This window comes from Xenopus tropicalis, chromosome 1 (genome assembly GCF_000004195.4).
Source record: "Xenopus tropicalis strain Nigerian chromosome 1, UCB_Xtro_10.0, whole genome shotgun sequence".
Classification (NCBI taxonomy): Eukaryota; Metazoa; Chordata; class Amphibia; order Anura; family Pipidae; genus Xenopus; species Xenopus tropicalis.
In genome coordinates, this window is record NC_030677.2 from 22,792,245 (window position 1) to 22,804,437 (window position 12,193).

Sequence of the window (12,193 nt, forward strand, 5' to 3'; positions counted from 1 at the left end):
CACTGCTCACAGCCTCCCTGTGGGCTGGGGGTACAACTCCATAGTTTGGGGACCACTTTATTCAGTATGAATAAAGGAGACATTTTTGCACACACATGGCTCGCGCTTGGTTGCCAACCATTTCACTATAGAAGTTGCAATATGACTCCCAAACTTTTTCCATATAATAAAATGCAAAGTCTATGTTAAAGGCAATGAAATTGTTAGTATTGTGTTGAGTTAAAACTGATATAAATCAGAGTTTCCAGCTGTTTTAATCTGTCACTAGTAGTTAGTTTAGTAGTTTAACAAAGTGGCTAGGCTGCAGGTTAGTCATCTCTGGCTTATAAAAGTAAGAATGGGAAGATTTGAAGTGACGGGAAATGAAACCACATACCCCAGGGGTATGTGTCTATTAAGTCTATTACCCTTTCATTCATTCTACTGTCTGGAGGCTCCGTAAGGTACACTCTGTGATTTTGTTCTTTTTTACAATATTCTTAAATCCCTATCCTTTTTGCATAAATAAATTGGTCTTTGAGGCCGGAGTACAACGTTATACATTTCCCCATGTCACCTCTTATAATTGCGGACCTTGTAACATAAACAACTTTTGTAAACAGCGTAATTAAGCAGTGACATTGAACACGAGTGTTGTGCGAGTGGGCGGATGGCTGGGGCGCTTGCATTGTAAGAGCAAATCCAATATGTCATGTTTCTTCATAAATGCAATGTTTTTCTCCTACACAGCCAGCAGCAGCCGTACACTTTGTTCCTCCAGTTTTGACATAATTGCCTGGCCAAGTATCATTAATTGAGTGCCTAACAAGTCATTCCCTTTTGCTGCTGTTGCTGATCTTACTTACTAGAAGAAACAACAAAATCTGATTAGGTTTTAAAAAAACACTTCCTGTCTGGATTAATTTATATGATTATTCAGTAGGGTACTTCATTTTTAAAGGGGACATTAACCTTAAACTTATATTGTAGTATTTACAGCAGGACTGTGTCTATTTTTTAATACGGCTGGGTCTCCTCTACTAACAACAACCAAATTTACACCACAAGTCCAGCAGCAACCAATCAGAGCTTTGCCTATGGTGTTGTTTTCAAGTCTTATTTTTCTTTCTTTGTTAACAGAAGGAACAGCTTGTCCAGCACCAAACTGCTGAGCCCTCATATGTCAACAGAGAGTGATGATCCAGATCTGACTTCCAAACCTGGCATTTGTAATAGGGAAATAGTGCGCAGGGGAGCGCTGATTCTGTTTTGTGATTATGTGGTAAGATTTCTTTGTATGAACCAAATGGAAAAAAGTAAAGTGTGTTCTTCAAATAGGAATGTCCACCTTTATGTTACAGATGAGCTTTTTTTAGCATCCTTTCTTTGGTGTTTATTTTTAAGGTTTTTAAATTGTTTTCCTTCCACACTGCTACTGCGATGTGATTGTTAGAATCGCTGACCCCAGCAATAATAGATTAAAAACAAAGTTTCTCTGCCGGTGTGCAACTTTATTGATTTGTTACTTGTTATTGCTTAGATTTCTGTAGCTATTCCATTCTGATGTCCAGACAGCTGCAGGGTTTTTAGGGAGAGTAAGAAGGTGTTTAGGGCCATGTCTTACAGCCTGTTCCCTGCCAGTGTGTGCAGGAAGTGAACTGATTGGCATCCCCCCCGTCACGGAGGACAAATAGGGGCATTCACAGCTAGACAAAGATTAAACTCCAAGCTACTGAGCTATTAAAATAATAAAATTTTTTATATTTAAACCTAAAATATAACAAGATATCACTGTTACCGCTTGTGCACATCTTCAAAGTAAATGCTAATGCTAAGAAATGATAGAATACTGGGTAGTGTGCCTTATCTTTGTTGTTGTTTGGCTTGTTCTAGTGCCAGAATCTGCATGACTCGGAACATCTGACCTGGCTCATAGTCAATCACGTCCAGGATCTAATAAATCTCTCGCATGAACCTCCAGTTCAGGACTTCATCAGTGCAATCCACAGAAATTCTGCCGCCAGTGGCCTCTTCATTCAAGCCATCCAGTCCCGCTGTGAAAACCTGGCAGCAGTAAGTGGCTTTCTCTGTTGCTCCTAGTCATTTCTTAGTAAGGTGCTCTGGCAAATATTCTATGCACGCAATAAACTGCATTTTAGCTGTTTAAAGGGTAAGTGTCAACACATTGCATTTCAGACATTAAAGGATAAGCAAACCTTTAAAATGATTGTTTGAAAAATTGATGAGAGTGCTAATCTAAGCACTTTTATAATTTACATTCACTATTTGTTTTTAATTCCAAGATATTAAGGGTTAAAAGTACTGTTATTCGGAATGCATGTTGTTATAACAGCGCCACCTTCTGGTCACTTTCACAGCATTAAGTAGTCGAGGAAGTTGATCTGAAGTTCTTCTGGTTAGGAAAGATGATAGAAAAGTTATCTGTGGTTTCTAATGTTTTTTCTAACCATAAAACATCAGATCAGCCTCTTTCTTTCTCCTGACAACATCCTCAGCAGCGTCCTCGAATAGGTCATGTTCAGAAAGTGACCATCTGGTGGCGCTGTTGTAACAAAATACTTTCATATTAACAGTATTTTTAACCCTTAATATCTTGGAATAAAAAGTGTGTAGTCTAAAAGTGCTTAGAATAGCACAATTTTACATGAACTTATTTTAAAGGTTTACTTATCCTTTAATGCTTTGGCATTATAGTGATACTATTCTGTGTGTTTCTATGAAATGTACCTGCTGCTGACAGCAAGTGCAAAGCGGTACTACATGTAACCCCCAATTGAACATACTGCAACTGCGGATATCTCTTTTATCTGGGGGCAAACTCTACACCATAAGAACTTTCTAGGGATGCCTGCAAGCTAATGGCCGTTCTTGCTGTTAGCAGGATATATGTTGTTATGAGGAGTTGCTAGCCATAATGCCTATTCTTATTTTCAGCTTATAATTGGTTTAATATGGATTCTACTTTCTGTTTATTTTGTCAATTCAAGCCGACCTCTCTAAAGAAAACACTGCAGTGCTTGGAAGGGATCCATCTCAGTCAGTCCGGCGCAGTGTTGTTGCTGTACATTGACAAGCTGCTCTGTACTCCTTTCCGTGTGCTGGCTCGCATGGTAGACACGTTAGCTTGTCGACGAGTGGAAATGCTCTTGGCTGCTACTCCTCAGGTACGGCAGTTGTGCGGCTGCTTACATAGGTGTTTTCTAATTCCCATTGTAAATTATCTGTGGGTTATATTGAGAGGTGAATGTCCAGTTGTATCCCTGTGGGAGGCTTCTATATGAGAAATCAATATTGTGGTGTTAATCTGCCCATGAACAAGTAAATGAATGCAGTCATTTGAGGCTGCTCAGCCCAGTGCAGTTTGCTCGCTAACATTACCACAGTCTACTTCTTGCAGCTCTTATTCATTTAAAGGAGAAGGAAAGGTAAAAACTAAGCAACTTTATTAGAAAGGTCTATGTAAATACAGCCATAAGCACTCACAGAAACGCTGCATTGAGCCTCTATCAAAAGAAACACTGGATTTCTTGTCTTCTTTTGTATACACATGTACTGGGGTATCAGACTTTCTCTCTGAAAAAAATCCTTCATTCCCGGGTTGAGTCTGCAGCTCTCTCCTCTTTCCCTTCTCCTGCTCCCCCCTCCCATAAGAATTCACTCCCCCTCCCATCAGAATGTGTGATCTGAGCTACCAGCAGCTAGAGCTGCAGCACAAAAGCTACTGAGATGGAGCTAAAATGGCAGCTGCTATCTTAAACAAACAGAAGGAGCTTCTAGGACTGTTTACTCAGGTATGGTAAAGCTTCCTGCAGAATAAATATAGTGTTCTAGGTGGCACTAATGTGGCGAATCTATTGGCAGTAAAATGCCAAAATGGATTTCCTTCTCCTTTGATAGAAAACACCTGAATTCTAATAAACAGTCACTTCTTAGTACGAAAACACCAGCTGAAGTAAGCAGGGAGCAGAAGCACCATGCGTGCAATTGGCCATCAAAAAATAACTTCTATTTGCCCTTTAAAAATGGCAAAAGCATCTGATATCGGATATTGGAATTAACAGCTATTGACTCCAAAGCTCAGGTATTTGTCCCTGTTGCTGGCATTGTTATCTGCACCTCTTGTTTGACTCTTGCTCTCTTGTCTCTGCAGAATAGCATTTCTCAGTTGCCGATGGAAGAACTGGATAGGATGCAGGAGTATTTACAGAGCAGTGGGTTAGCACAAAGGTAAAGTCAGACCTGCCTACTCTGAGTATTCGCTAAAAGCCTTAGTTTTGATTTAATTTCTCTGAATTTTATTGGTGTCTGGAGTCTTCATGATCAGTTATTTATATAGTGGCAACAAGTTATACAGCATGGATATATTATAACGAACAGAGGACTTAAGGTGAACATACACAGGCAGATTTCAGCTGCTTACTGATGCATCAGCTTGAACAACATGGAATGCTATTAAATGATTTCTCTGCAATCCTTTATTTTCAGACACCAAAGACTTTATTCTCTGCTGGACAGATTTCGGATGACCGTAGCACCAGATACAGTTAGCCCCTTACCTTCGGTAACTTCACACCCGCTGGACGGGGAAAATCAGGCAACGCTGGAGACGTTGGACCCTGATAAGGTGAATTAATATCTGGGTCTGGTTAATGGAGAATTAGCCTGCTGAGGAGGATATTGTATCTCAGACACCAAATATGGCTTGTTTTTTAAAAAACTGTTAGTTGATTTTACTGTACAGGGTACTATTGCTTTATAGCCGCCATTGTTTCCCGATGCCGCAAAGATCCTTTGCACGATCCCACATAGCATCTATGTGCTGTAGAGTAAAAAAAAAAAAAAATGAATGTTGCAATTTCTACTCTACTGTGCATTTTCATTGTCTCAGAGATGTTTTCTGAAGCATTGGCACCCCCCCCAGTGAATATCAGTTAACTTCCCCTTTAAAAAACATTCAATGGACAGGTGAACTTCTAAACAACACAATAAACGGGGTTTAGCAAACAAGAGCTCCCTTAATGTATAGGTCTAAATACCTATTTTGTTTTTAAATATCAGGTTTTCAGGAATTATTTAGTTATCTGGGGGTTGTACAACAAACCATGCTCCATTAGCTCTTTGTGCAACACAAGCCTTAAGGTGGCCATACATTGAAAGATCTGCTCGTTTGCCGATCATTTCCCCATATGCCCACCTTGAGGTGGACAATGTCCTAATGATCCAATTGTTTAGTCTGATTGGATCAAAATGACAGGGATGCAGGTCAGAAGGGCAAGGACCACATCAAAGAGCAAATCCAGTCCTCGCTACGATGGGTTTTTTAACCTGCCCAATTTTCAGCCTTATAACAATCATTAGGCCCATCAGAGGGCCCTATACAAAGGCAGATAACCTTAAAGCTGCCCATGTATAGGCGTCTTTAGTTTGAAAGGGCTATGCTGCTTTTCTATCAGATTTTATCATGAAGCCTGGCTTGGCTGGTTGTCACTCCTGTATACAGCAGTGCAGGGCTTGAAGCTCTTGCTTTTTCTCTGCTTGATATTCTGCTTGATGCTCAAATTTAAAAACCAGTAAGGGAAAAATTCTTTCCATTAACAAATTAATTTTCTAAACCTCTTAACATACAATACATTGTTATAAAATACCTTATTATGATCTGATAATACTGCTTCAGTGTCATATTGCTTTCTTGCCTGTAATGTGTTTCTCATTCTTTGTGTCTTCTTTATGTGTTTGTATAAGGAATGGTACGTGTCTCTGGTTCGATCCCAGTGCTTTACCCATTCAGATTCTGCTCTGCTGGAAGGAGCAGAACTGGTGAATAAAATCCCTGCGGCAGAACGGCACTCCTTCATGACCAGCAAGGTAAAGAGCTTTATTCTGCAGGCCTGCAAGAGTCTTGTTTCTATAATGAGATACAGAGCAATGCAGCTTCTTAATAAACACTATTGCAAAGCAATGTGCTAAATTGGAGCTAACTATCCTGCAACATATCCAGGCATTTGTTACTATATATATAAAAAAACTGAATTTAGTTACCACCTTTATATTATATGTTTAAATGTCTTTTGTCAGTATCATTTTGCTCCAAAATTCTCCTCCATCATTCCATAGGAAACAGTAATACGAATAATAAGAATTTTTTTTTTTTTTTTTTTTTTTAAGTGTCCATTCTAAATGTCCACACTAAATGTCATATTTCCATTAAAATTGCAGAATTTCAATGTGAGCCTGCTCGCTCCCTGCTTAGCCCTGGGTGTACACCAAATCTCAGGAGAACAGGACAGCTCATTCTTTAAGACAACACTGACAGTGATTGTGGATCTCCTATCTGGCAGTGTGGAGCAGCTACCAGCAGGACATCAGGTTCTGCAGCCTCTGCAGCAGGTGGAAAGCACTGCCTACTGGGAGAAGCTCAGCCTTCTGTTTGGTAATGAATAAATGGTTTTTAATTACATATTTAATTAATTCTATTTATACATGACTTTAAGATTGCAGTGATCCAATCTCCATTTCATTGTACACCAGGTGGCATTTCAGTAACACATCTTACTAGATTTAACCTTACCCTTATCCATTATATCACTGGCTCTCAAACTGCAGGACTGGCTCCCCACAGCCACCCACAGGGTCGGACAGGGGTGGCCCGGGCTGCCGCCTGGGGCCCCCCCCACCACAGGGGCAACATCAAACCCACTCCTCCTGCACTTCCTCCTTGGGGGAAGATGCACCAGCGCCCGCAGTTGGCAGAGGGCGTGGACTATGCCAGTAGGGGCTATGGGGGGGTTTCCTGGTGCCCCACCGACCTAGTCCGACCCTGGTCACCCAGAGCAGTGACTGTATATCCCCAGGTAGGTTGCGATCTGGAGAGAATGTGCTTTCCTAGATACTCCTGGAAGCTCTGCTTGAAGTTCAGGTGAGGTTGAGTAGCAACACTTATTTGCTATTCTAGATATTAGATTAGAATTATGGGTGGCAGTTATAACAGGCCGCTATATGATTGACTCACTGGTACACTGGTCAGACAGATTTACCATCTGCTGATGTTTCTTTTGGCACATTGTTTAGGAAAACTATAATTGGCAGAATTAAAAGTGAAAGGAGCTTTACCTTTAGACACACCACCTGGTATAAATTTTTACTAAACAACCAAGTGGTATTGGAGAAAGATCAATATATACAGCTTATGGAATCAACCAGGAGTCACAGCATAACCCAGTTTCTGTACATAGCCCAGAATGGAAACCAAAGGTGATTGAATAGCTCATGAATGCATTAATGGCCATCTAAGATATCATTTGTAACATGGGCCACCACAAGGTCAGATTAACCTGCCTGAGTGGTTGATTTCATTTAAATTTGATGTTTAGTCACCACTAAATAACTTGCAACTTATTACTCTTTACAATGTTTATATTCTGTTATGTGATCAAATGTTAATAGAAAGTTATAAATAAATACATATTAACAAATAAAAAAAGTGAAAGAAGCTGCACTTCCCTGTACCCTCCAGCTTTGTTCATTCAGCCTATTTGGTACAGCATCTAACCACAGGGACTAACGCGCCTGTTAGAGGACTTTATGTCTGCAAGCGTAGTGAGCATGTGTAATTATGAGTGCAATGAACATGCTTTTTCCCACCATTTTCACAGAATGTCAGCATCCTTGGGACACGAACGGATTTTTTTTTTAATGCAATTAAACTGCGCCTACTGCAATCTGATTTGCCAAAATAGATGCAACTGTGCATAAACTTCATCCCAAATCAGGCACAGTTGCGCCATATGTTCTCAAAGTATGTGTAAGTGACATGTCCAGCTGCACCTATTGACTGAGGGAACCTTGGAGCTACCACCTGGTCCATAGGTGGCAGAATCCCCAAGGTTCCCCTGTGTCAGTAGGTGCAGCAGCGCCTGATTCGGAACAGAAGGCAGGAAGGACTGAGCGACTAACTATATTGAAAGTGATTTATATGGCCCTAAGGTCGCCAGATAATGCAAGCAAAGGGTGTGGCCACTGTTAGACTGCATAAACCTATGGTAAGGTATTGTACAACCATATGCAGCATATATCTCTTCTGTAGTCTTAGCTGTTCATATGTTAACAGACGTAAACTGTATAAAGCAGATTGAAATCTTAGACAGGAGGTCTAAAAGGGTTTAGTACAGCCCCAAGTATTGGAGTTTTACCCCTGCTGATCCACAGTGCTCAAGAGCCCGTTCATTGGAGAAGTGTTAGTGTTTTCACCAACATTATTATATTGTAATGTACTGCTAACTTAACTACTGTCGGATTTCTCAGTTGGGAAGGGGAATACCTTTTCCCACTCTACCATATTGCAGGGATGGTTTATGAACTCTGTATAATGGGCCTCTCCCATCCCTCTCTGTGCTGCCTGTGCTTTCATACCACTCACTCTACAGAAATATGGAACTGTCATTTACTTTCCGCTGTCAAAGAATTGGAATAAGTTCACGATCGTGTCCTTTACAGAAATGTCATTGTTTTGCAGGTGACAGCAGCGTGTACTGCTCTCTGGTGGCCCTCTGCAGAGCTCTCGCTCAGTACTTGGTTTCCCTGCCCAAACTGCCTGCAGAATTTCACATCCAACAGGAAAAGGAAGTGGACTTTGTGAAGTTTATGGTGCTCTGTGTTGAGGTAAGATACATACTTATAACGGCTAACATGCAAGCAGAAAGGAGTTGCTTTGAGGTTGTGGTTCTTAACCTACGGGTCATGATCCAAAGAGTGGTTTCCCATGATCCCCTTCTAATACTGGGGAATTTCCTTTGGCAATAGCAATTAAAATGACATATATAATTTTGCAATCTTGGGTTCTGAGGTGAAATCACAGAATGGATTTGCGTCCCTTTCAAACAAAGGGTAAGAAATCCTGCTATGAGGTTACCAGTGAACTGAAGACTACGTATTAAAAGAGAACTGAACCCTTAAGATGAATATGGCTAGAAATGCTATATTTTATATACTAAAGTGACTGCACTAGCTTCTAGTTTCAGCATCTCTATAGTAGTAATGATATAGGTCTTTACAGTTGTCACAGGAGATCCCCATCTTGGATTCTGGTAGAAGTGTCAGTGGCACTGCACATGCTCAGTGGGCTCTGGGCAGCTGTTGGGAATCGGCAGAAAAGAAGATGTGGGCTACTGGGGGCATCTTTGGGGGCACAGATCTTCCCTGCTAAAGGGCTGTGGGTGCCTTGGGCTGGTACAGAAGCACAGAAAATAATGTATAACATTTCTAGCCTATTTCTTTTGTTAAGGTTTAGTTCTCCTTTAATGAGTAACTGCCATTTATTCTGAACTGCAGGAACACTAGACCTAAAATGTAAGCAGCTTTATATACAAGTCAGTTACAGTATATGCGGGTATAGGTTGAATACAAGGCAGCTTGCAGATGCATTAGCCTAGTGGAGAGAATGTAGCCTTGAATAGAAGCAAATTCCTTGTTAATAATGGCACAGCCCTTTCATACATAAAGGTTTTCATACCATATTTTTGAGACTGAGGTTAGTCAGGTCAGTCAGGACATTTTCCTTTGCATTTCCTTTTATTGAAGGCCACTGAGGCAGTCTCGTACAATGGCACAAATGAAAGTGGCTTGCATCGATGTTGAAACCAAAGTTTAGTTTATAATGAATGGATTTTTGTCCCTGCAGAGGAAAAGTGACCTACACGCTGAATGATACAACGATGTAATTTAATATTGAATACATGGTTCATTTTTCTGTAGAATAAATAGGTTTTAAACACTCCTAGCCCAGAAAGAGAGTCGTGAAGCAAAAGTAAATGTTGGAGAATGAATACTTTATAGCCTTTGTATATTGCTGGTTCAGTGTGCGTTTCCACTGCTCAATGATCTCTTTATATGCAGGCGATATCTTGGCATTTGGTACATGAGCAAGTCCCACTGAGTATGGATCTGCAGGCTGTAATTGACTATTGCTGCCTGACTCTCCAGCAGCCGGCATTGTGGAACCTTTTGGCTTCCTCAGAGTATGTGACACACGCCTGTTCCCTAATCATGTGTGTAAGGTTCATCCTCGAGGCAGGTGAGTACCAGCAGGGCTTTCCTCATTTGTACTGTGGTGCCTCTTACCTCTTTTCTCAGAGTAGGTCCCATTAAGGCAAAGAAGCGATTGGCCTGGTAAACATCACAGTGACACCTGCCTAAATATCATCCCAACAGAATTAAACACAGATTTTTGTTGAGGTTTATCTCGTTTTCTTGCCTTTTCAGTTGCAGTAGAACCAGGTGACCAGCTCCTCAGTCCAGAAAGGAGAAAGAACAAAATGTCAGAAGATTCAGAAGAAGACCAAGTAGATTCCAGTGAGCAAAGTAAGTGGCCGTGTAGCTATAAGTTACTGGTCCCCGCGTTAAAATCATTTACAGGGCTACTGAAACAATGGGAAGATGCTAATCACTTAACCAACCAGGTACTCCTGGGATCTTTAGTGTCTGTTTATCCCTCTGAATCTAAGTCCAAGGCTTAATAGGGCTTCGCTGTTAGTTCATTCTCAGTGCGAGAGTGGCAAATGGATGGTGAGAGTACAGGCAGCACATAGCATAAGATGGAATTTATTTCCAGATAAGAGAGACTGTTGGATAATTTGGATCACCATAGCTGAAGGCTACTAAAAACATGGATTAATGCAGCTCAGTTACCATCATATACAGGGTAAGGTCTTAATATTACAGTACAAAACAGTTTAAATAGCACTCTATGGAAAATAGCATTCACAAGACAGCGGTGTAGCAATATAGAAGCTGACCCTGCACAGGGGGCCCAGACTGCTGGCTTTTAGATAGAAGGGTGGGTGTGGAACGGTGATTTACACACAATCGGTCAAAGGGAAGGGGGCCAGGAAGGGTTTGCTACTCTGTGCTAGGCCCCTCCGAAGATTTTTTTTTTTTTTTTTTTTTTGGCGGCACAGAGTAGTTAAGCCACAGTTAATAGATTTCCTACCTGTACTACCTGCTAATTACATTGTGAAGCTGGAGTCACTGTCACTGAACTGTATTCAAAGAAGAAAATTACATTTATATATATGTAGAGAATTATAGAGATTATAAACAGTTCCAAATATATCAGCACTTAGTTTTTAGGGAAATAAAATACAGACCACATTGCAATTCATTTGATTTCAGTATTCTTCTCTTTTTATTAGAACACGTGTTTATCAAGACGGCCTGTGAAATGATGGCTGAAATGGTAGAATCCCTGCAGACCATTCTAGTGTTTGGCCACCAAAAGAACAGAAACTTTTCAGCATTTCTCACCCCTGTCTTTAGAAATATTATCATTAGCCTGGCACGGTTGCCTCTAGTCAATAGTTACACCAGAGTTCCTCCTTTGGTAAGTACTTTTATTTCTATTTCCTTGCTATATGCAGTGCTGAGGCTGACTATGCAGTTACCGGTTTCTTGCTTTAGCTGTTTTATTTCATTCAGGTTCTGTGATGGGAAAAAGGTTTAAAACCAGTATGCAGTTTAAGGGCCATGACCCATGGATAGATTAGTCGCCCGCAGTAGCCAAGATTTAACTAATCTCCCCATGGGCCATGGCCCTTAAAACACATACGAAATGCATATGTGGCACTACATTTTTTTAAGTCGCCCCAAAGTTTCCTGCAGTAAGAAACTTAGGACATTTCCAGAAAACAAAGTGCCTCCGAAGATTCCCCAGTAGCCCCCCATCTTTTCTGCTTATTCCCTGCTCTGTGCTGCTGCAGTTCGACATTTCAGCAGCTATCTGTGGTTTGAATGAGAGGTTGAAAGATGGATAGAAGAGGGACTGAAAAGGAAGATAAGTAATAAAAAGTTGCAATAACCTTAAAATTGTAGCCCCACAGAGCAATAGTTTTTGGCTGTTGGGGTCAGTGACCCCCAGTTGAAAGCGGGTCAGAAGCAGAAGAGAAAGGCAAATATTTTAAAAACTAAAAAAATAAATAATAAAAACCAAGTGCAAAGTTGGTAGGATTAGGCCATTCTATAACATATTAAAAGCTAACGTAAAGGTGAACCCACCCATTCTGAGCTTCATTTCTTCTTTAGTAAAATCAATAGAGTTATTTGTAGCCAAGATATTTTGTTGTTAAGATAGATAGACTTTGTTTTCCTTTTTGAGCAGTTATTTAATCCCTGTAGTGATCAGTACATCTAAGTTGTGTTTGTG

The 12,193-nt window shown here is 40.6% G+C and overlaps 1 protein-coding gene across 4 annotated transcripts in view; it reads left to right on the forward strand.

The window, feature by feature from the left end:
• Positions 1 to 12,193, forward strand: part of htt (huntingtin) — an 85,006-nt gene that overhangs the window by 56,349 nt on the left and 16,464 nt on the right. For all 4 annotated transcript variants that reach the window (XM_031895313.1, XM_031895314.1, XM_012955737.3 and 1 more), the window contains 11 exons: positions 1,120 to 1,261; positions 1,873 to 2,052; positions 2,988 to 3,164; positions 4,151 to 4,227; positions 4,486 to 4,624; positions 5,743 to 5,865; positions 6,217 to 6,430; positions 8,513 to 8,658; positions 9,892 to 10,069; positions 10,258 to 10,356; positions 11,187 to 11,374. In XM_031895313.1, the coding sequence (XP_031751173.1) occupies positions 1,120 to 1,261; positions 1,873 to 2,052; positions 2,988 to 3,164; positions 4,151 to 4,227; positions 4,486 to 4,624; positions 5,743 to 5,865; positions 6,217 to 6,430; positions 8,513 to 8,658; positions 9,892 to 10,069; positions 10,258 to 10,356; positions 11,187 to 11,374 (1,663 nt within the window). The remainder of the gene's footprint in view (positions 1 to 1,119; positions 1,262 to 1,872; positions 2,053 to 2,987; positions 3,165 to 4,150; positions 4,228 to 4,485; positions 4,625 to 5,742; positions 5,866 to 6,216; positions 6,431 to 8,512; positions 8,659 to 9,891; positions 10,070 to 10,257; positions 10,357 to 11,186; positions 11,375 to 12,193) is intronic.